General features: G+C 37.4%; 1 protein-coding gene across 5 annotated transcripts; it reads left to right on the top strand.

Moving 5' to 3' along the window:
- The first annotated feature begins 14 nt into the window (after window positions 1-14).
- SDAD1 (SDA1 domain containing 1) lies at window positions 15-26,734 on the top strand. 5 transcript variants are annotated; one of them, XM_072810502.1, is made up of 23 exons: window positions 112-265; window positions 438-508; window positions 1,688-1,792; window positions 2,216-2,314; window positions 4,579-4,689; window positions 6,201-6,272; window positions 6,354-6,454; window positions 7,654-7,711; window positions 8,523-8,597; window positions 9,392-9,493; window positions 10,052-10,121; window positions 10,782-10,885; window positions 12,934-12,991; window positions 14,071-14,129; window positions 14,867-14,943; window positions 15,117-15,214; window positions 15,318-15,394; window positions 16,058-16,184; window positions 17,995-18,089; window positions 18,226-18,416; window positions 18,526-18,610; window positions 19,443-19,604; window positions 23,790-26,734. In XM_072810502.1, the coding sequence occupies exons 3-23, from the start codon at window positions 1,778-1,780 to the stop codon at window positions 23,835-23,837; spliced, it is 1,884 nt and encodes a 627-aa protein (XP_072666603.1). In that variant the 5' UTR covers window positions 112-265; window positions 438-508; window positions 1,688-1,777; the 3' UTR covers window positions 23,838-26,734. The 5 variants fall into 5 exon arrangements, with proteins under 5 accessions (XP_072666600.1, XP_072666601.1, XP_072666604.1 ...); XM_072810501.1 differs by lacking the exon at window positions 438-508 and adding an exon at window positions 1,480-1,544 and having other exon boundaries at window positions 130-265; XM_072810499.1 differs by lacking the exon at window positions 438-508 and having other exon boundaries at window positions 15-265.
- Window positions 26,735-26,999: the final 265 nt, after the last annotated feature.

Below are 26,999 nucleotides of genomic sequence, written 5' to 3'. Positions count from 1 at the left end.
CCCCCCCTCGCTCCGCCCCTCCAGGAGACAAGATGGCGCCGCCTGCTGAGCTTCCCACGCGCTGTTTCCGGTCGCTCTCGGAAGTGCGAGTCCCACACGCGGCCGACGCTGCCTGCCGTTGCCCGCGGAGAGGGGCTTCTTCATACCGCGTCTTGCGGGCGGCTCAGCATCCAGCATGTCTAACAGAAACAATAACAAGCTGCCCAGCAACCTGCCACAGTTACAGAATCTGATCAAGCGGGATCCGCCCGCCTACGTCGAGGAGGTGGGAGTGCGGCGCGGCGCGGCGAGGGGAGGTGTGCAGCGGGGCTGGGATCCGCGCGGATCTTCCGGGGGGGGGGGCGGTTCGGGTCCCCCTAGGGAGGGACACGCCCTCGGGTTGGTTCCCCACCGCATGGAAACTTAGCGCCATTTGGATTCTCTAAACTACATCGTAGTCCCAGCTGCCACGGACAGGCCCCTAGAGACGTGTAATTTGTGGCCGAACCATGGATACGATGGGGAAGAGGTGAGGCGAGGAACTTGCCGCCCAGTCCCGGGGCCGCCTCCTCACTCGTGTCCACGGTAGTGGGAGCCGAGAGAGCAGGGTCTTAACTGAAGCACGTCTGGGAGCCGCGGGTCTTCTCCTTGACGCTCTGGGAGCAAGCTGGAGGCCTGAGGGCTCTGTCGGAGTTGTTTTCTGGCCATGCCGAGCTTCAGATGTCTGTTGGATAAGCACAGATACGAGGCAATCGGAGACGGGACTGTGGAGTGCACTGGACCGCTTGGGACCGCTTGGGACCGCTTAGGACCGCTGACGGAAAGAAGCGCTGATTCTCAGGGTGCCTCGGTGGCTCGGTTAAGCCTCTGACTCTTGTATTTCGGCCCCGGTCATGACCGCAGCAGAGTCCTGGGCGGGAGCCCTGCCGGGGCTCCCCTTCCAGAGGCGAGTCTGCTTGAGGACGCTCCTCCCTCTGCCCGCCCTGCCTCCCCCCACCCCCACCATCCCGCCCCCGCCATGGTCTCTCCGACTCTCTAAAAGTAAATAAATCAATATTTAAAAATAATACTCCCCTAGTGTCTCTCTCACAACTTAAAGCTGCCGTCTAGGGCTGGAAGGTGGATGTAGGGCATGGAACTGAGGCCTGGAGAGTTCCAACATTAGGTCGTTGGGTTGTCGTTACAATTACATATAATTAAGCGAAATAATGTATGTAACGACTTAAACAGCAAGCGCTAAATAAGTGTGAGCTGTTCTGGTTATTGCCGTGTGCTGCTTTTGGCTGCGGATACATCCTATCTAGAACTCCAGGACAAAATCTGAATCATTGTTTGAAGGAAGAGGGTAATTTTGACTGGAGAGTTTTACATAGTTGTGATGTTTTCGTTTTCTGACCTCTATTTTCCTGCTGCTGTGAGTGCTCTATATATTGAATCTGAGCTTTTGACTCTTTTCTCGACGTTCCTTCTACCATACCACCTACGTTTCTAATGATAAAGGAATGGGGTCTTTAGATTACCTGTGATGTGTCCACGTTTTTCAAGACTTCTTTTGAAGAATGCAGGTAAAGGAAAGATGTTTCTATGCACTTTTGCCAGTTCCCCTTTTCCACGCGACTATCAGAGATGTGTACTAAGTAATTTCTTGTTCTTTACTGAGAAAGTCATGTAATAGAATGTGACCGACTTAAATTTTATTTTTCTACAGTTTCTACAGCAGTATAATCACTACGAATCCAATGTGGCGGTTTTTAAATTACAACCAAATAAACCTAGCAAAGAACTGGCAGAGCTAGTGATGTTTATGGCACAGGTAAGATGATTTCTGAGTAAAACAAAAACTAATTGTTTCATACAGTTTGCAGAATATTTTTCCAGTAATACCCAACCTTATTCCATTCAGGAATGGAAACGTAATTTAAAAAATTTTTTTTAAGTTTCCTCTTTTTTGCGAATTTTATTTTCTCCCTGAGCTGAATTAGATTTCACTGGAGCTTTTAGCAGAACTAACCAAAGCAAAACTTTCAGACTGTTTGGTTCTTTCTCAAACTCATTATAAGAGCAGATACTAAATCGTGGTCAGAGAAATTAGCATGTAGAATAAAAAGAAATTATTTGAAACCATCTATTTCTATCAAACAGGCTTTTACTCTCCTTTTGCAGAACATCATATATATGTGCATATGAATTATAGGAGAGAAAGAGAAACTTCAGAAGAACCTTTGCTTTGTTACAGATTGGTCACTGCTACCCAGAACATTTAAGTAACTTTCCCCAAGAGCTGAAAGATCTTCTCTCCTACAATCACACTGTCTTGGATCCAGATCTTCGAATGGTAGGTTCAGTATTTGGATTGATGTATTGTGCTGTGTTTATGTGAGAACAGGCTCAGCTAAATATCTTCTTAGAATGTAAATCAGAATGTGTCACCTGTCCTTAAAATCTTTCCATGGCTTCTATTTATATTTAGAGTAAAACTCAAACTTATTAACATGGCCTATAAGTCCCTACGTGATCTACTTCTTTCCAGTATTTTAAGATTTTATTTTTAGAGGCGCCTGGGTAGCTCAGTTGGTTAAATGCCTGCCTTTAGCTCAAGTCATGATCTCAGGGTCCTGGGATGGAGCCCCTGTTCAGCGGGGAGTCTGCTTGTCTCTCTCCCTCTGCTAGAGCCCTAGCACCTAAGAGGTTGTCCTCCCAGTCAAATAGTGGTACCTGACTAACCCAGAGGTCCAAAAGCCTGATGATGCAGGACTTGATCCCTGGACCCTGGGATCACACCCCAAGCCAAAGGCAGAGACTCAACCACTGAGCCACTCAGGCATCCCTGCATGCATTGTTAAATAAATAAATGAGTGTATTTTTCTTTATATGATTTTTTTAATGATGATCAATAGGTTTTTAAAAATAATTTTTTTTAAAAGTTTTTTTTTTTTAATTTTTATTTATTTATGATAGTCACAGAGAGAGAGAGAGAGAGAGGCAGAGACACAGGCAGAGGGAGAAGCAGGCTCCATGCACCGGGAGCCCGACGTGGGATTCGATCCCGGGTCTCCAGGATCGCGCCCTGGGCCAAAGGCAGGCGCTAAACCGCTGCGCCACGCAGGGATCCCGGTTTTTAAAAATAATTAATGGATATTTCCTTTGCTGGGAAACCAGGGATTGAGTCTGTGTAATTAACATTCCTCTTTTTAATTGGCAATTGTGATAACCACTAGTCCTTAACAACTGCTGGACTTTCTGCTTAGTGTATTTATTATTTTCCCAGGACTTTTTGAATCATTCCCAAGTTTTTCCTGCTTAACACAGATAGAACAGACTGTGTTTCTTAATGGAAGAAACAAAATACCTATATAGGTTAACTGTTACTTAATGAAATCAATAAAATTGATTTTCTTGTGTTTCTCTTTCTTTAACATTGTAACCTTTTTATGTCCTTTTTTTTTTTTTTTTTTTTTTTTAAGATTTATTTATTTGAGGGGCACCTGGGTGGCTTAATGATTGAGCATCTGCCTTTGGCTCAGGTTGTGATCCCAGGGTCCTGGGATCAAGTCCCACATCAGGCTCCCAGTAGGCAGCCTGCTTCTCCCTCTGCCTATGTCTTTGCCTCTCTCAGTGTCTCTCTCATGAATAAATAAATAAAATCTTTTAAAAAGAGAGAGAGATTTATTTATTTGAGAGAGACAGCTTGCAGAGGGGATGGAAAGAAAAATTGCAAGCAGACTCCGTGCTGACCATGGAGCCCAACACATGGCTCAATCTCACCACCCTAAGATCACGACCTATGCCAAAACCAGGAGTTAGACATTTAACCAACTGTATCACGTACCTAAGTCCTTTTTATTCATTTCTTTTTTTAAAGCATTATTTATTATTTTTTGTTCAAATTGTTATCATTTGGCCAGTGGGAGCTTCTCAGTCCTTTTGGCAAAGCCCCTTCCTTATATTTTTGAAAGATCCTTACATTCTGGCGGGATAGTTCCAAAACCATTTTTACTGCTTTTCGTGCCCCAAGACTTGAGAATCAGCTATTCTCCAAGGATTACCTGTTCCATTAATGGAGAATGGTAGTAGAAGCCAAACCTTGGGTGATATGGGTACTCATGAAAGTTGGTGTAAGCAGGAGTGCTACAAATGCTGTCAGGTGATTGATGGTACTAACACTACTGCTAAGGAATGCCTTATAAGGTCACAAATTCAGATTGATGATTTCAGTTCTGTTCTTGTTACCTCACCTTTCTTATCTGTGTGCATTCATTGTGCACGGTAGGAGTTTGTCCTATCTTGAGACACTTGGCCTCCATAGTGAGCCCTCCCTCAGTCACTGTGTATCAATTATATTACCCTGTTTTACTTTCTTCATGATATATTTCAATGTCTGAGATACCCTGTTTACATGCTTCCTTGCTCCTCTATCCCCTCTTCCACCCCACTCCCATGTAAGGTTCGCGATGACAGAGAATGACTTTCTGTTTTCATGCACAGAATAGTGCCTAATTAGTAGAAGATACCACACTCTTTTGGGATATACATACTCCCTTTTCTCATCTTAATTTCATCATCATCATATATTAATATGTTTTCTTTTTTCTTCCTTAGACATTTTGCAAAGCTTTGATCTTGCTGAGAAATAAGAATCTCATCAATCCATCAAGTTTGCTAGAACTTTTCTTTGAACTTCTGCGTTGCCATGATAAGCTTCTGCGAAAGGTAAGGAGCAAAATTGCTTTTTCCCCCCTTACGTTTCACTTTTCCATGCAGTGACATTAAACTTGTAGATTGAATTCTTGATGTTATTGAATACGGTTAAAAATAATTTTAACAGGAAAAAAATCAACACTTGTGTGCATGCAATATAGTGCTAATAGCTAATAACATTTATTGAGTGCTTACTTTTTACCAGGTACCATTCAGAGATTCTTAGATGTTCATCTATTTACTCACAAAATGCACTAGGGTTTTTTTGTTATCATTATTTTAGAGATGAAAAGGCTGAGGCACAAAGAAGTAGAATGAGATGCCCTGAATCATGGGACATGTTAGTGGAAAGGCAGGAATATAAACCCAGGTATTGTATCTCCAGAACCCGTGCCTTTTTCAACTGTGCTATACTGACTAGCTAAATCAGAGCACAGACTGGACACTCATAGCTATAAAAGCCCCCACACTATTTTCCAAAACACTTTTTTTTGTTATTAAATATTTCCCTGTGATTTTGTGTTTGCTTTTATAAGTAAGACCAGAAGCCGAAGGTTTGTGAAAGAAATTTAAGGAAGAAAAATTTAAGCTTATATTTATTAACTTAAAAAAATTTTCTTTTTCCCAAGTGTTAAGACACTGCCACCACTTGATTTTAGCAATTGTGAACTTCGTGATTCTAACTATAGGATAAAAGTTGTCTATGGAAGCATATTTTGGGCACCAGTGGTTATTTGTATACCAGGTGGGGGCTAAGTAAATGGAGCAACTTTCCTTTTTTTGAATAACTTTATTGTGATATAATTCACATGCAATTCATTTATTGAAAATATACAGTTCAGTGGTTTTTAGTATAATCACAGAATTTGCAACCATCACCACAATCAATTTTGGAATATTTTTATCCCCCCTAAAAAAAGAAACCCCGTACCTATTTGCATTCACTCCCCATTTACCCATCTCTGTCAGGCCTGGGTAGCCATCAGTCTACTTTTGGCCTCTATAGATTTGTCTACTCTGGGTATTTCGTATAAATGGAATCACGCAATACATAATATTTGTGTCTGGCTTCTTTCACTTAGCATCATTCTTTCAGGGTTCATCTATGTTATTGCATGTATCAACGCTTCATTCCTTTTTGTTGCCAAATAATATTCCGTTATATGGGTATACCATATTTTGTCCATTCGTTGGTGAATGGACAGTTGAGTTGTTTCCACTTTTTAGCTATTATGGATAATGCTGCTGTGAATATTTGTGTGGATATTGGTTTGGAACTATCATTTTTCTTGGATATATAACTAGAGGTGGAATTGTTGGGTTATATGGTAGCTCTTTGTTTAACATTTTCAGGGCAACTTTCCTTTTGTATTTTAGCTGCTGTTTTGTTTTGTTTATGGTATCTTGTTATAGAATGAAAAGTAGGTAAGATTAAATTCTCCCATACTTTTGTACTTTGCTCCAAACTGAGCAAGGTTAGAAATGTTAATTAATATTTGTATGTTTTTGTTTCTTTTCCTCAGACTTTATACACACATATTGTCACTGATATCAAGAATATAAATGCAAAACACAAGAACAATAAAGTGAATATTGTAAGTACCCTTTTGTTTTCCATGTTTGCAGCATGTACCAGCAATGTATCATATTGTCTTCTTTCTCCTCTTTTTCTTTAGGTGTTGCAGAATTTCATGTATACCATGTTAAGAGATAGCAATGCAACTGCAGCCAAGATATCTTTGGATGTGATGATTGAACTCTACAAAAGAAACATCTGGTAATATATATATGTATTTGTCTCTTGAGAAGAAGACCCATTACTACAGAGTACATATACAAATACTTTCTGGATTTTGAGCTCTTTAATATACTTCTCTTATAGATTAAGTTGGAATTAAAAATAGAGAGCAATCCAAAAACTAATAACATTGGCTACCATTTCTTGAGCCCCTTACACCTCATAATACCTCATTCAACCTTTAGAACAATATAATGCAAGTTATCTGGAATTATCCCTGTTTCATAGGTAACAAAACTGAAGTTCATATAGTGTAAGCTTAGTTGCTAGTCAAGGGTAGAGCTGAAATTCAAATCCAGATATCAGACTCTGAATTCTGTGCACTTTCTACTCTGTCACTTTGAAGATTTTTACATTAGTTTATCCCATGTATATAAAGTATCACATTCTATAAACTTTGATCTGTTGGTACTTTGCTCCCAATTCATGTCTTTTGCTTTTCTTATTCACTATTTTTTTTTTTACTATTAAAGTAATACTTATTGCAAAAAAAAAAAAAAAATTGGAAGAAGCTAGAAAGTGGTTTTTTTTTTTAATTTTTTGATAGTTTTACCACCCAGAGATAATCAATCACTGTTGATAGCTTATGATATTTTCTTGCTTTTTCTTAAATGTGAATTTTTTAAAGATTTATTTATTTGAAAGAGAGAGGAGCATATGCACACACAAAGCAGGGAGAGGGTTAGAGGGAGAGGGAAATCCTCAAACAGACTCCCCCTGAGCTCCAGATGGGGCTTGATCCCAGGACCTGAGATCATGACCTCAGCTGAAATCAAGAGCCAGCCACTTAGCAGATGCCCCCTTTAACATGAATTCTTAAATACGGTTGCAATTTTGCAATACTATTAAGTTTCTATTTTTTGTTTCTCTTGTCTTCAGTAGATTCCTGTGTCATTAAAAATTCTTCAAAAAAATCCATATTAAATGGCTGCATAATTTTCTGACATAGGCTGGGCTAATGTTGAATTAAATGTTTTCCTAAGGTTGACAATTTAGTGATCTGTGGTGTTTTTTAGCAACCCATGACTATTTATTTATTTACTTACTTATTGCAACTCACAACTTTTCATACTATGGAGTCTAACATGTTGGAAATATATATTATTTTGTGCCATTGTCAGTGCTATGAAATGCAATAGAATGAATTTACTTTGAAACACTCATTTGTCTTACCCCAGGAATGATGCCAAAACTGTCAATGTGATCACAACGGCATGTTTCTCTAAGGTCACCAAGGTGAGTGTCTATAGGGCTATTTGAAGGCACTGCCTTGAGTAGTCCCAGTTCTCCAAATGGAAGGTGTAAGAAGATGGGCATATGAAGAAGAGGTACTGTATGGGCATGCAGTTCATGTTTAGTAAAGCTCTCTTTGTGTTTAGGCTGCTTTCCTGGTTCACCTGTGCTTTAGAAGGGCCAAAGTTAGGAGTTTTTTAAATGCTTTGTATTAAATGATAGCCTTAGTGTTTGACTATTCTTTTAAGGGCCCAGGCATAGCTGAAAGAAATTTAAGAACGTGTTTGACTTTCCGTTAGAAAGGCTTCAATGTCACTTTTCAGAGCTTGGGTTGGGATGTAGAAATTCCTGGCAGTCTATTTAAAGGATAACTATGTAGAGACTGGCTGTTTTTATCTAAAAATAACTTTTTAAATTATATATACTTTCAGGACAAAAAATGCTATGACAACATTATGTTTTAATTAGGAAAAACGGGGGGCTTTGGGTGACTCAGTTAAGTGTCTGCTTTCAGCTCAGGTCATGATCCTAGGGTTCCAGGATCAAGGCCCACATTGGGCTCCCTGCTCAACAGGGAGCCTCCCTCTTCCTCTCCCTCTGCCCCTACCCACAGTGGTGCTCTCTTTCTTGCGCACACACTCAAATAAATAAAATCTTTAGAAAAAATTTCTTGAGAAAAATGAACCCAAATCCCACCAGTCTAATTTTGTTCCTTCAGATCCTAGTTCTGTGCATGAATAATACATAAACAAAAGTATTTATTCTTCGTTGTAAGCCAGGATAAGTGATTAACTTTGTTCTTATTGGTCTTTAGATATTAGTTGCTGCTTTGACATTTTTCCTTGGGAAAGATGAAGAGGAGAAACAGGACAGCGACTCAGAATCCGAGGTTAAACATTCAACCATAGATGCTTCTGAACTTTACAGTAGTCTATCTGATTTCATTATTACTGTTGGTACAGATTATAAAATCCATGACTTCTCAAGTTAGAAAGAAACTTACATGATACCTTTGTCCTTTATTGTGTTCTGCCATGCTGAGGCTTTATTCTATTTAGAATTTGTCACTTAACATTTGCTGAGATTGGTTACAGAACTAATAAAAGATTCATTTAGCCTTGTTCTTCGTTCTAAAGCTATACCTTTAACTCACTATATTAAACTTAGAATGAAAATTGCCACCAGCATATTTTTTTGAGATGATGTCAGTATTCTAGTATTTAGAGAAGGAGAGGAATAATGTTGTGACATCTTTAAAAAGGCAAAATGAATATTTATGATGTCATGAAATTTTCTTTATTAAAAAGTATTTTTTACTAAAATAAAAAAAATCCTTTCCTCTGGTAACAAGAATATTTATTTTAGAATATGAATGTATTATATAGCTTAAGCATTTTCCTAATGATACTGTTTCTAGTTTCTTTTCTCAAATAAAAACAAAATTGTATTCTATACTTTGATAAAAGTATATACTATACTTTGATAAAAAGCAAAATATAAAAACAAAAATCAGTGCTGCAGTGAAAATCTTTGTATCTGTACACGTAGGCAAGTATTTTTTTTTTTAATTTGAAGTCATACTCATTTTTGTTAGTGATTGTGTAAGTACAAAAAAGACTTTAAAAGACTTACTATTTGCTTCTATGCAGATTTTCCTTGCTTACAAAGTGGTTTCTTCTTCAGGATGAAGGACCAACAGCAAGAGACCTGCTAGTGCAGTATGCCACGGGGAAGAAAAGCTCCAAAAACAAGAAAAGGTTGGAAAAGGCTATGAAAGTGCTCAAGGTGAGGCTTGTACCTGGAAGATGAGATAGGAATCATTAGACTATAGAATATGGAATTTTTAACAAAAGCTCTTTAGAATTTGAAATAAAGAAATGACATCTTTGAAAGACTTAGAAATGTGTGATAAATTTTTAAGTACTGTGTTTTTTTTTTTTTTAAATGATGAAATGTTTTCAGTTCTAACAAAATCTGTGACTTGAATAAATTAACTTGATTAAATTCAGTTTTCACTTGCTCTGATCAAGATGACCTATATTAGGGTATTTTTGCTAGACTTATCTTCTCAGAAGAGTACACCAATGAAATACATTTTATATTCTGTAATGCTTAGTCTGAAAACTCATTAATTTGGCCCTTCTCTGTTTTGTATAGTTTATGTTTCTAAATTCCTTGCAGTCTCACAGGGGCTATGTGCTGAAACATTACTGAGGTTTAATGTTAAAAGACTAAAACCACCTTTAGTTCTAGTTGAAAGATTTTGAGAACAAATTTGTTGTAGGTTCACCTCCCCCAGTAGTGTGGCGTAATGTAAATGTTTTTCCTCTCGTTTTATTTCAGAAACAAAAAAAGAAGAAGAAACCAGAGGTGTTTAACTTTTCAGCTATTCATCTGATTCATGATCCCCAAGGTATTATAATTATGACTTCCCAAATTCCTTTTTGGCTTTATCTCTGCTTGTGACCAGGGAATATAAGATCCGTAGCACTTAATAGACAACCAGTAATTGTTTAGTTGTTATTAGTTGGTTGTAGCCTGGGGGAATTATGTTCTGAAGTTATTAATTCCCAGTCCACAGCAAAATAAGAAAAATGTGGAAGAATACTTCTTTACTTCATGTCATTAACAACACAGTAGTGGTAGGACATTGTGCTTGAGTAAATGAAAAATGATACTCTTTTGTTGGTGAAGATTCTGATTTAGTAGGTCTGGGGGGTGGGGCCTGAGATTCTATATTTCTAGCAAGCTACCAGCTGGTAGCGGTCTGCGGACCACACTTTGAGAAGCAAGGCTCTGAGAACTGTTAAGTGGAGCTCCTATCAATCACTCAAGATGTTGATGCTAAAAATCTTGGAGATCCTTAAGACTTAACTTTGGGCACCATTGAAAGTACATTTACCTGTGTGAATCTTTTCATCTGTGATGCTGCTGTTCTTAACATCCTGGTTCAGCAGAATGATTCCAGGTACACAGTCACTGATCTAATGACTGACCTTCTCTACACCTGTTGAATAATGTTATACAGACCATGGACTTACACAGTGTACTTCTCTGATCTTCTTCTTTCCAGATTTTGCAGAAAAATTATTAAAACAACTAGAGAGCTCTACGGAGAGGTTTGAGGTGAAAATGATGCTCATGAACCTCATCTCCAGATTGGTGGGAATTCATGAGGTTCGAATTACATTATGTTTCTCATTTTAGTGAATATTAGAATTCTTGGTGAAAGGAAAGCCACTAAGGTAGAACAGTGGCTTAATTTTATCCCTCGAAACTATTTAAACCTATACAGTTTATAGAAGAATAAAATCTTTCACTCCAAAATAGCAATTTTTATCACTTTTTTTTTATCAGTAAGTATGGATGTTAAATTGTACATATATTCAATTTATGGACAGACTATTTTGTGTTCTATTTTTCTAGTTGTTTTACATATACGATTTTCTGAGCCAACATAATCCGTGTATTTTTATTGACTATTAGTACATTTTGCAGTGTGTTTATTCCTTTATAGCTTTCCTGACTTCCAGACCCCTGGTAGGAGATTATCAGTGTTTGCAAAGCTGAATTTTCTGGTCATTTATTTCATTTTGAATTAAATTGTAGGAGTTCTTTGGTGGTATTACGTGTGTGTGTGTGTGTGTGTGTGTATATATATATATATATATATATATATACACGTCAAATCACTATGCTGTAAAACCTGCAACTATATATATGTATATATACACACACACAGATATGCGTACATATGTGTGTGTATATATATATATCTGTATAGTGTGTACATAGTGGAAACTTCGCACATACTCATGGACTCACTGCCATTGTAGAAAAAGAGATTTCCAAAAAATGAGGCCATGAAGAAATGGCCATTGAGGTTGTTCTGTATCCTTTTGCTCTGGAGATGTGCTGCTCTGTATGTCATTAAATGTATTGCTTTCTTCAAAAGATTTTTTTATTTTTTAAAGTTTAATTGATTGATTGATTCTTATGTAATCATGCCCAACATGGGGCTTGAACTCGTGACCCTGAGATCAAGAGTTGCATGCCCTTCCAACTGAGCCAGCCAGGCACCCCATTCAAAAAGTTTATTTAAAGAAAAAAAATAAAATAAGCTTGCTTACTGAAAATCTAGCAGTGTCAACATGTATTCAATTAAAAATGAAAGTATATGGAGTGAAAACACTTGTCCCCTTTTTCTAAGTAAAACTTAATATCTTAAAGAATAAGATACTTTTTCTCCATGAGCTGTAGTCCCACAGCAGGATTACCTGGTCAATTTATGTTATATTTGTGCAAAAATATCATGTCAGGCCTGAATTTAAGCTTGATAGGAAAGCAAAAGTGATGTGTAATTTAAGCATGGTTTGATAGAAATGATGTTAGAGCTTCACAACTGACTGTAGTTGAGCATCCATCTTTATATTGAACCTGAATCTTCCTTATTACTTGTATGATCATGGTTTTGCTTTGTGGCTAAATAGGAAAAAATAATTGATTCTGACATGTTGAACTTTGGGAAGGACCAGTCCATTTCCAAAGTTTCTCTCCTTGTTAAAGATTACAGGTGCTTCAGTGAACGTTTTGTAATGTATGTTAATGTCAAATCACTATGCTGTAAAACCTGCAGCTGATATAATATACGTCAACTACAACTAAAAAAAAAAAAAAAAAATACAGTTTCTTTAATAACTAGATGCTGTCACCTTTATTTAGGTAGACTCCAGAGTGCTAGTGTTTTCTCTGTCAAACATAGAGCTTGGAGTATAACGAGTGTGATTGTGGACTGGTGTCCAGTAATGAAATGAGAACTGTTGGGGCTTTGGTGATTAAATAATACCAGGTGCTATTCAGATTTTGAGTTACTATTTTATCCTTTGCTTTGGAGCCTTAATATCATTGCTATCCCTTCTATATTCCTCTTTATCTTTGAAGGCTTAAAGTTATCTCTGTAGCCACACCAATTTTAAAAGTTGCCTCTTTTCCCCCTGGTTTATTCTGCATGTACGTTTTTCTTCCTTACCATAAGAATGGCAGCCTCACAGCCTCCCTTTCCTTGGGTAATACAGCACATTGAATAATGAATGCTTGTTGAGGAAAACAAAAGTAAAAAGTGGCCCCTAGTTAGTTGAGCTTGGTGATAAAATTGCGTTAAGGAGAAATAAAACTCTACAGCTTGAGTTACATAAATAAAAGTCTGTGCATTCTTTTTTCCACAGCTTTTTCTCTTCAACTTCTATCCCTTTGTACAAAGATTTCTGCAGCCCCACCAAAGAGGTAAGCTTCCCACTTCCTTTGGTGAACTTGGGTTAGAATAACCATCCATGCCTTTTGTTTTGGAATTATTAAAGGCAAAGAGTTAGGAGTAAAGTGTGCTCTGTTTCAGAGAAGCAGAGGGAAACCCTTATGTTTTCTTTTCCACTGTCTGTCATGGGTAAATTGTTCTGCTTATCAACTTTAAGAAGCAGTTATTTTTGGAAGACAAAAGGCTGGATTCTTAAAGCATGTCTTTTTGTAATACCATAAACAAGTAGAAAGTTCTAAAAAAGAAGTCTGACCTGTAACTGTAATAGATACCAGAATTTTATCTTACTGTTATCATTGCCCTCGTGTGTATTCTCAGTTAAAAACAATGTAACAGCAGGAAAGAAGAGATGATTGCTTTTGCCTTTAAACTTGAACCAAGATAGGAAGGAACCCAGCATGTTGAATACCTAACATGAGCCATGTGATGTGCTAAGTGCTTTACAAATATCATCTCATCAAGTCCTCACTTTAATCCTATGAGATGTAGAAATAAAAAGAACAGGGTCACTCAGCAAATAAATGGCAAAGTAGGATTCACCTCGCTTCTTTTGCCAGAGGCCTTGTTCCTAATATATACTGCCACTTTGAAGGGAGAGCATGTGTATATATTTATGTTTGTAGTTCTTCACTTATTTAGTGATTTCTAGGCTGGACACTGAGTTAGACACTAAGAATTCCACAGAAAATGTAAAGCAATGTCCTCACCTTCATAGAGGTTACATTCTGGAGGGAGAGCCAGAGAGTGCTCTGTGTACAGTGTCCAGGTGAAGATACATATTTTGAGGAAAAAGGAAGAATAAAGATAATACAGAGTACTGGAGCAGGATCTAGTTTAGATTATGTCAGGAAAGACATTTTGACAAGGCAGCAATTGAGCAGGGACCTGAGGGAAATGAGGGAGTGAGCCATGCAGGGTTCTGGGGATTGGCTGTTCTGGGTGGAGTAAGCAGCAGTAGCATAAGGTGAGAACGTGCTTACCATGTTTGCTATAGTCCTGAGAGATACCACGATAAACTGACTATGATTTTTCTGATCTCTTATATTTTTAGAAGTAACAAAGATCCTTCTGTTTGCTGCCCAAGCATCTCATCACTTAGTACCCCCAGAGGTGAGAACTCTTAAACCTTACTTTTGTCTATTAAGTATATCATGGTAGCTTTTCCCGCAGGGATTGCTGCCCCCTGCCCCTCTTTCTTCAAAATGAGAAGAGACACTAACTCTTAAGGAGATAGACACAGCAGTTTAGTTAACAGAAATTGAAGAAAAAAAAACATTTACTATGGAAAAGTAAACTTCGTTTTAGATAAGTTGATGAAAATTCTGACTTTAATTGCTTAAATCTTTTGTTAGGTCAAAAATATCAGTAAATTAAAGAATTATCAGTAAATTTTTATAGTGGTTATTTTTTAAAGCTCATAATTCCTTTCTTTGATTAAAATAGAATTGGAGGGGTGCCTGGGTGGCTCAGTTGGATAGGTGTCCAACTTTTGATCTCAGCTCAGATCTTAATCTCAGAGCCATGAATTCAAACCATGCATTGGGCTCCATGATGGGCGTGGAGCCTACTTAAACATAAATAAAATAAATAGCATGGGATTGTTCTGGGTCAAAGCAATTTTTAAAGTCCATATTGAAAAATAATATTAAAAGCAAAATTTAATCCAAGGATAGTCAAGAAGACTGAAACCCAAAGTATTTTTGTCTTCCTCAGTCTATTCCTTCCAACTCCCAAACTGAAGATGATTGTTTTACTGTGAATAGTTTACTGTTCCTTCATCCTCAAGTGTTTGGGTAGGTAGAGACATTTTATCAGCAGTCATCCCTTTTCTTTTATTTCCATTTCAGATCATTCAGTCAGTGCTCATGACTGTGGCCAACAATTTTGTCACCGACAAGAATTCTGGGGAGGTCATGACAGTAGGGTATGTAGAATGTGCCTAGAGGCAGTGTGTATGTTTTTAATGGACAGTTGGCCCTAGAAACCCTATGAAACCCAATTTATATACCTTTTGACTTAGTCTTTTTAGGAAACTTTCTTAGATTTAACTATCTGAGATTGCTGTTTGGGCTTTCTAAATTCATTTTCCTTTTTTAGAATCAATGCTATAAAAGAAATAACAGCTCGATGTCCTCTAGCCATGACTGAAGAACTTCTCCAAGACCTAGTTCAGTATAAAACACACAGAGATAAGAGTAAGATGCATGTTATTCTCTGTAGATCAAAGAATATCAAATGACTCTTTTTTCTCAATAGACTCTTTGCTCTGGAGTTTCTAATTACAGGTGTTTTTTATAGATGTGATGATGTCTGCTAGAACTTTGATTCAGCTCTTCCGAACACTGAATCCTAAGATGTTGCAGAAGAAATTCCGGGTAAGTGAAACATGCATATGTTGATCCAAAGGTTCGGATCTCGGAAGGTGAGAACAACTTCCTACAGAATGAGTTTCAGCATTTGTAAAGCTTCCACTAAGAGTATTGCTAATTTTATTCTTAAAGCTCAGAATACAATTGAAGTGAATACCATTGCCTTAACTATTTTGTAGTTGGCATGTACTCTTTGATGCTGACTGAGTCTTAGAGACTTATCAGGCTATTTAATCTTGAAAGCTTTTAACGTTGTTAACAGATTGGAATTCCAGAGATCCGTCAATAACTGATGCCAGTCTTGAACAGGCTGTTCCTCAGCCAGATAGTACCTCTTTGGAATTGGGAAGAAAGAGAAATGTGTATATGTAACAGAGAGAGATAGTGATCTCAAAACTTGAGAATTGGAGCATTGTTCTCTACTAAATCCCTGTTTCCTGATGGAATCAGAAGAAAGAAAATAGTAGGCAGAGTTCTGGCTGAGGGATTTACTTTGACCCAAGGCAGAAGTGGAGTGTTTTTGTCATTTGATTACTTACATTGTTCATGCTCAGCAGGGAGTCTGCTTGGGCTTCTCTTCCTCTGCCCCTCCCCCCACTTGCACACATATTTGTGCATGTGTACTCTCTCAAATAAATCTTTAAAACAAAACAATGTTCTTTGCTTTAGGGCAAGCCTACAGAGGCCTCCATAGAAGCAAGAGTGCAAGAATATGGAGAATTAGATGCTAAAGATTACATTCCAGGAGCAGAAGTTCTAGAAGTTGGAAAAGAAGAGAATGCTGAAAATGTTGAAGGTTCAGTTTCATTTCACCATTATTCAAGATAAAATCACTCCTATACTGGATTTACCTTGAAATCTTTATGCTGATTGAACATTCATTCAACAGATATTTATTGAGCAAGGACTATATGCCAAGCACTATTACCCCTTTGGGAATCAAAATGGGCATGGTTCCTGCTCTTAGGGACCTTGCATTATAGTGTTAATGTCTTATCATGTCCTCAGGGTAGCTACCCCTTACCAAGAGCATGCTGAGCACTTGGACAAGACAATGGTTTTTTTGTTTGTTGTCTAGAAAAAACAATGAGGATCAGTCCTAAGCAACCCTCTAAGATTCTCCTTGTTGAAGGAGAACACTTGTTGAACATATTGAAGAATGCTTGAGAAACTCCATTCTGATTTCCAGGGTTAGCCTTTATTACCTTGATTGCTAGAGTCCTATCTTCTTCTTACTAATTGATTCATTATATTAACAAAACTTTTTAAAGCATTACCTGTGAGCTAGCCTCTGCCAATATAAAGATGAATTATTCCTGCCCTTGAAGATCTTTCATAAATAGCTTAGCAGTAGTGTTCCCAGGATTTATGATTGAAATGCTGAGCTATTTATGAAAGATCTTCAAGGGCAAGAACCATACCATTCATCTTTACATTGTCAGGGGCTAGCTCACAGATAATGCTTTAAAAAGTTTTGTTAATATAATGAGTAATGTAAAGAAGGGCAGGAGAGAAGTCAGGTGTACCTCAGAGGTTCAAAAAAGTCTTCAGAGAGTGTGGTGGCTCATTCAGTTAAGTGTCTGACTCTTGGTTTCAGCCCAGGTCATGATATCAGGGTCCTGGGATCCAGCCCTGTGTCAGGTTCCCTGATCTTTGGGGAGTCTGCTTGTTTCTCTCTCTGTGTCCCTCCATCTCCTCGCATGCTCTCTTTCTCTCTCAAATAAATAAAAAAAAAAAAAAGGATTCGGAGATGCTGATCCATGAGCTGTATCTTGAATAATAAGTGAGGAATGGTAGAATAGTGGAGATTTTCCAGGCAAACTATGGGCAAAGCCCTGAAGGATTCAGGAAACTATTACAATGTAGGATTGGATATATAGCAAGATACCAGACTAGAGATAGAGTTGGGGCCTCAGCAGGAGTGGTTGTGTATACACCATACCGAAAAGCTGAAACACTTTCTTATGGGGACTAACTGAAAAATTGGAAGTGTCTGTAATTTTAAAAGTTTATTGTGGTGACTTCATTAAGAACTATATTGCCTCTTCATTGAGGTGTCTGCAAGGTTCTTTCACATCCAGAATATTCGACTTCAGTTCTCTGAATGACTTTCTGACTAGTTTCAAGAAACATGTTTAAATACACTTAGACAAGTTGTCAGACATTTGCTGTGAGGCCAAGGTAAATGTCTAGGTGCTATTTTCATGTACATGGTTTGATAGAAAGAACATGAGCTGTAGGCTCAGACATGATTTTCATAAATGTGTGCATTGTAGGCCACATTTTCTAGCAGTAGAGTAGGCATCCTAACTTATAGGGTCTGTTCCTCTTCTGTTGAGTCATGAGAGTTAAAGTAATGATAAGGCAAAAAAAAAAAAAAAAAAAAAAGTAATGATAAGGCTTTAGCTCATGGTAGACACATAGTCAGTGCTTATTTCCCATTCCATAAATGAGTTAAATTGATGTGGCTTATTTAACAATAAATATTGCTCAATTCTTGGTCAGTAGAACGCCATTGACTTTGATACTTTACTTTTGCTTGATTTATTTCAACTTACTGTGAGTACACAACATAAAGTGATAGTACTATCTTGTTTTTCTCACAGATGGGTGGGAAAGTACCAGTCTCAGTGAGGAGGCAGATGCTGATGGTGAGTGGATTGATGTGCATCATTCTTCTGATGAAGAGCAGCAAGAAATAGTAAGTCCTGAAATTTCCTTGTACAAGTGCATCACTCTTGCATAAACTCTGATGTTTATTAAGACCTAATTTACGCTAGGCTTTATTGGGGAGCTATGGTCTCACTTGAGCTAAACTTTTGTTGTGTGGTTTCAAGTTCAAGAAGCTCAACGGGATGCCCATGGAGGAGCGGAAAGCCAAAGCTGCAGCCATTAGCACGAGCCGAGTTCTAACTCAGGAAGACTTCCAGAAAATCCGCATAGCCCAAATGAGGAAAGAACTCGACGCTACCCCAGGGAAAGCCCAAAAGAGGAAATATATTGAAATAGATAATGATGAGGAGCCCAGGTAAAACAACACATGCACCAGGTCTTCTTTAGTGAGCTCACATGATGATGAAAGTATTAGGGAAAGGAATTCCACCCTAGTTTCATATTATATTTGTTCTTCACCCCAGGGGTGAGTTACTTTCTCTTCGGGACATTGAACGCCTTCATAAAAAGCCAAAATCTGACAAGGAGACAAGACTAGCAACAGCAGTGGTAAGTGAAGCTTATTATTCTCTGTTTCCTCAAACAAAAAGCAAATAAGATAAAAAATGAAATAAAATGAATAGCCACAGAATGGCAGTATTTTATTTTGATGTTTTAAATAAAGGTAGAATTAACAGAATAAAATGCACAGGTATTAGGTGTTCTGTTAGATGAGTTTTTACAAGTTGATAGCCATGTAACCACCATCCAAAACACCGAAAGACACTAGTACATGTTCTGGTATCTGGGAAGCTCAGTACATTTCCAAGTTATTAGGAAAGCAGGGGAATGTTTATAGTCATTGAAGAAAAGCCTCTGGTAAGGTGCTGTGGCTGTGCGTGATTGCGCATCTCTCACATTTCCAACCACCTAGCTTTTCAGCTTTATGTCTATACCTTTATTGTTTTAGGCACAACCCGTACTGGTTTCATATCACCCTGTGCATTCCATTTGTGCTGAAACGTGTTTAGATAAATTTAAAAATCCATGTTCGTTATTCACCACCTTCCCATATTTTATCCTACTTTCTGAACTGCTCTACCCTTCCCCTCCTTTCTCCCACCACAAATGCCTTCATCCTGCCAAAAACAGCTCATCAGTCTCCCTTTCTAGGAAGCTCCTCTGATCTGACTGGCTGAATTACGCCATTTTCTTCCACTGAGCTTCCCCTGCCCCATTACAGTATATCATGGTCATTTCTTGCCTGGAGTGAGTTCCTGGGGAGCAAGGACTGAGTTCCTTCCATCTTTTTGTCCTTGGCATCCATCGGAGTGCCTAGCATAGAGGAGACACAATTGTGGGTTAGATAACTGTTGAAGTATTTTTGTGTGTGTGCTAATAGGCTGGAAAGACAGACCGAAAAGAATTTGTGAGGAAGAAAACCAAAATGAACCCATTTTCCAGTTCCACAAATAAAGAGAAGAAAAAACAGAAGAACTTTATGATGATGCGATATAGCCATAACGTCCGGTCAAAAAACAAGCGTTCCTTCCGAGAAAAGCAGGTGAGTTCAACTTGAAGCTTGATTGGTTAGAATACTGTTGTCATTTTAAGACCTTATTCTTAAGACAGTTGTACCTTCAGGACCTTGTGTTATGTGTGTCTTAGGATTAATGGGGAACATAATTGGAGAGCATGGAGAGGTCGAAAGTGGTGAGGACATGTAAACTATATATTTGACGTGGTTGAGATTCAGCTGTGTGACCAAAGAGGAGTCCATTTTCTTCCTCTATAACTAAAAGAGTGTAAGCAAGATGGTCTGTAAGGTCTTCCCTCTGCTAAAATTATTTTATTTATTTATTTTTTTTATTTTATTTTATTTTATTTATTTTATTTTATTTATTTTATTTTATTTTATTTATTTTATTTATTTTATTTTATTTATTTATTTTATTTTTATTTATTTTATTTTATTTATTTTATTTTTTTATTTTATTTTATTTTATTTTATTTTATTTTATTTTATTTTATTTTATTTTATTTTTATTTTAAAGAGCCAGGAAAATCTGACTTTTATTCCTTAAATACTGTGAAGGAAGATGGGGGTGCTAAAATTATTGATGTTGCATCTGTGAAACATAACATGATCCTTCTTTACATGCTCTTTTGCAAAGCTTTTATGTTTAAAGATTTTGGGAGTTTCATTTTATCTATTTATGGTCTTTGATGTGTAGTCCTATGTAGCTCAGTTGGCTTGCTTATTTGAGTAATTTGTTATAATAAATTCATGTTTTCACATTTTTATCTATGGGGAGTATACCAGAATATATGTAAATGTATTCTGAAGGATCGCCAGAAAGTCAAGTCCAAGAATATATCAGTATTTCTAAGTTGCTAGCCAAGGATGAGCCTGCCAGACCAGAATGTTAATGGCCAGCTTTCCAAGGCAATATTCCATCTGTGGGGGCACCAAGGCAGTATTAACTGAATTAAGGTGCCATTTAAAATCTACCTGTCTGCTTATTTCATTTTTCATTTTTCTGGTTCCTAAACTGTGTCCAGCAACATTATGTAAATAATAAAGTGACCTGTATTTTGAATAAAGAATGTTAAAATTGAGGTGAAAAGAAAGGTGCCATTTCAGATTTTAAATATCTGTATTTTGGGCTGCCTGAGTGGCTCAGTTTATTGGGCATCTGAGTCTGGATTTCAGCTCAGGTCATACTCTCAAGCCCTACCTGTTCACCTGTTCATTGGGAGTCTGGTTGGGATTCTCTCTCTTCCTCTGCCCCTTCTCCCCCACCACCCCTACTATCTCCCCCTGTCTAAATTACGTAAATAAGTCATAATAAATAAATATCTGAATTTTATCAATTCAACTTAAATTCATAGTTGAATTGATGCAGTCCATTAGCTTATCCTTCAGCAGACATTTATAAGATTTTAGGGTTGAGGAATAGTAACCACTGAGTTGCACCATGGTTTTTTCCTTCCTTCATTTTGAAGTTTTTGTGGTTTTGCTACATTTTGTGACCGACCCCACTCCATACTTCCTCTGTTGTTTTGGAGAGATTTTTTTTTTGGCATGATCTGGAAGCCTTGCTTTGTTCCTTGCCAGCAACCCTTGAATCATGAAACTTCTCCCTCAAAGATGAAAGAATCTTTTATTTAAGAGTAAGAGTTCATTAGACATATGCATTTGTTGGCTCAAGAATGTTTTCCCTTGTCGTGTAGTTTTTTTTGCCATTTGGAACCTGAAATTAATCAGAATTTCTAGTATGTATCCTTGCCCTATATTTTCCTTAAGGTCTCTAAGTTACAAAACTTGACTCTAGGTTTCTAATTTTCTCTTATTCTCTCCAATCTAGACTACCACTCCCCAGTTGAAATTCAATATAAACCACATATATAATTTTAGAATGAAAAAGCAAAAAGAAAGAGATGAAATTAATTTTAGCACTATATCTTTTTTAATCCAGTACATCCAAAATGGTATCATTTCAATATGTAATCAATCAGTATAAAAATTATTAATGAGATGCTGTACCTTCTTGGTTTTGAACTAATTGAAATCCACTGTGTGTGTTAATTTGTGGCACATCTCGGTTTGGACTCACCATTTTTCAAATGTCCAGAAGCCACATGCAACTAGTGACTACTGTATGGGACGTGCAACTTTAGAGCATCTCCCAAACTGACCTGTGATTCTGAAATAGAAAAACCCATTTCAGTCCAACTTTTGTGTGTTTCTTTTGCTATTCACACAGAGCACTTCACTTCTGACATTTATGGTCACCAGATGTGTAGAGTCTTTTTTCCCTATACATGCAATGTTCTGTAATGCTGGCTAAGTGTCCTACAATTTAATTTAATTCTGACATTGTTTTTGTGGAGATAGTGTCAGATCCCACAGGTTAAGGGCTCAGTCCCATGAGATTGCACACACACACATAAATTTCAGAAACCAGTCACAAGCCCAGGTGATAACCTGTGTTTCTGACCAGTGACCCTTTCCTTAGGTTTCATTAAGTTGCCACAGCTGCTCATGGAACTCAGGGCAACGGTTAAATTTACTAGTTTATTAAAGGATGTGATAAAGGATACAGATGAACAGCCACATGAAGAGATACATAGGGGCAAGGTCTAGGAGGGTCCCGAATGCAGAAGCTTCTGTCCCTGTGGACAGAAGTGGAATACATCACCCTCCTGGTGTAGATGTATTCGCTAACCTGGAAGCTCTCAGAACCTCACAGTAAAGGGATTTTTTTTGAAGGCTTCATCACATAGGCGTGATCAATTATTAATACCATTTCCAGCCTCTTTCCCCTTCTGGAGAAATGTGTATGTTGGGGGTGGGGGTTGCCAAAAATCCAAGGTCTTTCTTGGGCCAGCCCCCATCCAGCAGCCCACCTAGTTGCCTCATTAGAAAAAAAAGATTCTTCTAGTGGTCTTATCACTTAGGAATTACAGGGGTTTGGGGAGCCCTGTGTCAGGGACAGGGTCAAGGACAAATATTAAAACAAGATGCCCTTATCACTTAGGAAATTACCACTTTTAGGAGTTCTGTGCCAGGAACCAGTGGCAGAGACCAGTATATATTTTCTATTAGCTTGTGCACCTTAAGCCCTCTCTGAGAAAGCATCACATTTCATACCCCTTATACCTCTCAGTGATACTTTATTTTTATTTTTTATTTATTTATTCATTCATAGAGATGCAGAGAGAGAGAGTAGCAGAGACACAGGCAGAGGGAGAAGCAGGCTCCATGCAGAGAGCCCGACGTGGGACTCGATCCAGGGTCTCCAGGATCACGCCCTGGGCTGCAGGCGGCGCTAAACCACTGCGCCACCGGGGCTGCCCCCCTCAGTGATACTTTAACATGCCTTGAAAGGGTACATAGGGTCTTACTGCAAATTTATAGAATATACTCATAGAATATAAAAAAAAAATGAGACTAGAAAAGGAAGGTAAAGCATATGGCAGAGAAAGAGGAGGATCTTACAGTGAAACCTTTGGAAAGGTAAAGGAAGAGGAAGGAGAATATACTGGTTCCTTATGTTCAAAGGGTGACATTTGGAGGGAGAAGGGAACCGAGAGATCTGTGTGAGAGTAGTGAGTAGCTTGTGCTTTATTACAAAGTTTAATAAGCAGAATTAAACCCATGTAACCTTGGATTATAACAACATTATCTAACATAGTTTTTACCATGTGCCTTGACCATTCTAGAGCTTTGTATTTTTTTAGATTAATCAGTATAGAACAATATGAGCAGGTACTATGGTTTTATATTTTGCAGATGAGAGAATAAGACAGATGAGTCTGAGAAATACTTCTTCAGCCATACAAATTAGGTTAAAATGAACTTGTTAATTTTTATACCTTTAATCCTTAGCTATTCTGACTATCTACAAAGATGTACCAATTCCCAGATATGAATAAAGACAAGGAGTTAATACCTTAAAATCATAAAATGCAGATAGTTTGAACATTTAGCTAGAGAATCAGGTGACTTCCACCCCAAAAAATGCTTTAACAAAGCAAACAAAAAACACTTAACCTTGTTGAAATTCAAAAGCTAGAGATCTTAAAAAATTTCTAGGAATCAAAGTGGTGCTTGAGAATTCATGGACTAGTATCCAATACACACACACTTAATAATCTCGGGATGATTTGTTGATTTAGTGATTCTGTTGGTATAATGGGATACTCAAAACTTCCCATGTTTAGATTTTTTTTTCTTATGTTCCAGCTGGCACTACGAGATGCACTTTTGAAAAAGAGAAAAAGAATGAAGTAACCTCCGAGCAAGTCTTCCATTCCAAGAAGAATGCTAAATTTGTATCATTATTTTGAAAATTAGTTAATCAAGCATGTTTACATTAAAAAGTCCTGAAGGTACCATATTGTGAAAAACACAGTAAATTTGGTAGCAATTCAGTATTTCTGTTTTGGAGTTGGGTAATGGGAATCTTTGGAATGTTAACCAGTAGTGGTGTTGTAAACGCATTTTCATTTAGCATTCATGCAAAGAAAAATATTGTTGGATGCCTACTGAATGTCACTGTAGATATAAAAATGAATGAGCCATCACCCCTCACAGAAGGCATTCACAGCCTATTTGGCAAATTGGAGGGGGCGGATGTGTATTGTATGTGTATTTATGTGCAGTGTAAATAGTTCTCTAGTAAAGATAGGTCTGTGCTTCTCTGGGGTCACAGAGGCTTCTACAGGGCATAAGAGTTCAACATTTTCTCAACAGGACAATGTTACAAGAGTAAGAGATTCTTACTTGTATATAGGCTTACCTGCTAAAAAACAGGTCCCTGCTGTACAGATTTTATGTCGCCAATTTAGGTCTAATTTAGTCCATCCAAAAAAGTTTACATATCTTTTTGAATGCCAGGTACAGGCTTTTTGACTAAGACCTCGCTTTTTAAATTGCCTTAAGTATAAATAGGAATCTTAGAGTGTCTTTAGTTCGTCATTTGGGCCACCATAAAGGAATAAGAAATCAGATTGGTTTCCTCAGCCTGTCTTCATGCTCTAGTATTTTTAGCTTGCTGTATGCTTTATCTCAATAAAAGGTTCCTAATGTCAGATAGGTACTATTGTGTGTGTTAAGTGCCGTGTTAGGCTCCCTCCCCTAAGCATGTCTGAGTGGATTTCAAGGGACACAGAGCCATGGCCAGCCTCTCTGTTTGCAAGTCATTGCATTTGGAAGTAGTCTGATGCTTTTGCCTTTGATTTCCTAGATCATATTGTGGTAGATGAGAAAATTGTTGCTTGAGAGTAAAAGGCAATTTTCTGTCTACCCAGAATTAGAAAGTAGCTTCGAAAACTACTTCTCTAATTCACTTTCGGTGTTCACTTTTCCACTCCAAGTCCAAAAGACTTTTGGTTTTATTTTGAAACTTTGTGACCTTCCCCAAAGATGCCCCAGCTCGCTAGAGATTAGTTGTGAAAATCTTGAAGTTTAACATTGAAATTACACTGGCTTGGTGAGAGGAGTTCTGAGTTAACTTCAGCAACTTCATTGTTTAACAGGAAGTGTCCAGTGCAAATTTGAATATTTCAGACCTGAAACTTCTCTCTCTCTCTCTCTCTCTCTCTCTCTCTCGTTTGCATTTTTGAACTGGGTGTCTCCTCAAGAGAGGTAAATAAAATTCAAAATGGCATAGCAGCTAGGGTTCACAGCTTTTGCTGCATGACTTGTGATGGTGTCTGGAAGTCATCCTTCCTTTGGACTTTCCCACTCCACTTAGAGGCCAGGAGGCCAAAGTCCATTCTGTGCTCTGACTTCTGTACTACTGTGGCTTCACCTTGCTCTTAACTGAGGTTTATATGCAAAGTAGAAAAATATCTCATTTAAAAAGGTGAAAGTCTTAACTCTTATTTCTCAAATGCATAGTATCTTAATTCTACCCAATTTCCTAATAAAGGAAATCTTAGAAATCTTCTCTTGTGAATATTTACTATAAATTTGAAGATCAGATTTTCACAAGGTTGGATGCTGTCAACAAAGGCAGAGTGGTCTTTCAGGGTCACTTTTACCTTAAAGTGATCATCAGAGTCTGAGCATCAGCTTTGCAATCTCCTTTTTTTTTTTTTTTTTTTTTTTTTTTTTGTCAGTACTAAGAATGGATCCATTTCATGGATGAGCTCCCATTTCCGGGCTCATAACTTATATATAAAGTGATGTGTAATTCTAGGATGCTGATGTATTTTGTATGTGATCTCAGCAGAGTCATGAAATGCAGAGTCTGTTCTCTGCTCTATCACTAGTGCTAGTTCAGTGCCCAGGATGTTAGTTGCTCAGCAAGTATTTGAATATGTGATTTATTTCCAGTCAGTTCTCTCTGTAAATATAAGACCACCTACCTCATTGATTGAGAATTCTGAGAATGTTAGCATTTAGTAAATTTCTCATCAAAGATTAGCAATGTTAAGTTTTTGTTTTATTTTTTGTTTAATCTTCATGAAATGAAACAACAGTTACAGTTGCTACAACTATTTGCTTCACCCTTCATCCATTTTGGGGGGAATTAGTTTGAAATCTAAAAACATATATTGAATGCTCAATGTGTGGGTTGCAAACACAATGTTTGTGCCATATGGAAACCTTCAATCCAGTTAAGAAATAGGCTTACAAAAATGACTAATGTAATAAAAGGCTGCTTATGGAGCTATCAGAAAAAAGGTGCAGCATAGGGCTGAGAGCATCCTAAAAAGGGAAGTTCAGCTGGCAGGAGGGTGAAATGGCTATTTGCTAACAAATTGATGCATATGATGAGCAGGAAAGCAGTAGGAAATCTATTCCTGAATCAGAAAAGTTATGGTTTAAAAGGTGGTATAATTTCTGAAAAGTTATAGTTAATATAAATTTTGTTTTCATTACCTCATATTCTAATTCTTTGAAAATGTATGTATTTAAAGTGTCACATGGCAACCCAGATTGTTTAGAATATTCTGTTCTTCAAACCATTTTAGATAAATAGATTTTAAGCTTTGTTACCAAGAATAATAAGGTTCTATCAGTGACATCCTTTCATAGCATAAAATAAAACTAAAAATTAACTATTGTTTATTTTTTTTAATGAGATTTTAAAAATATCATGAAAATGAATAGAAAAGTAAGGCACTGACATGGAGCTTTTTCTCTTTTATAAGGAAATAAACTTTTCTCTCCTAGTTCAATCTTTGGTCAGTACTTATTTAAAAATGCAGATAAGAACAAAGCGCAGCTAATTCTGTACTATTTAAATACCATACAAATGTTTGTGTAGGGCACTTCTTACATGATAATCTTATTCTGCAAATTCTTTCATTGTTTTGTCAATCCAACCTCAGTGTGGAGATGAAGTTACAATTTATCTGCATGATGGAATAATTTGAAGCCATAAAAATGTTTACAATAGGGAATGCTTACAAATGAAAGGAACAAAATAACAAAAGTATTTAT

Source organism: Canis lupus, chromosome 33 (assembly GCF_048164855.1).
Source record: "Canis lupus baileyi chromosome 33, mCanLup2.hap1, whole genome shotgun sequence".
Taxonomy (NCBI): Eukaryota; Metazoa; Chordata; class Mammalia; order Carnivora; family Canidae; genus Canis; species Canis lupus.
Note: the sequence above shows the minus strand (reverse complement) of the source record. Positions and strands in the feature narration are given on the sequence as shown.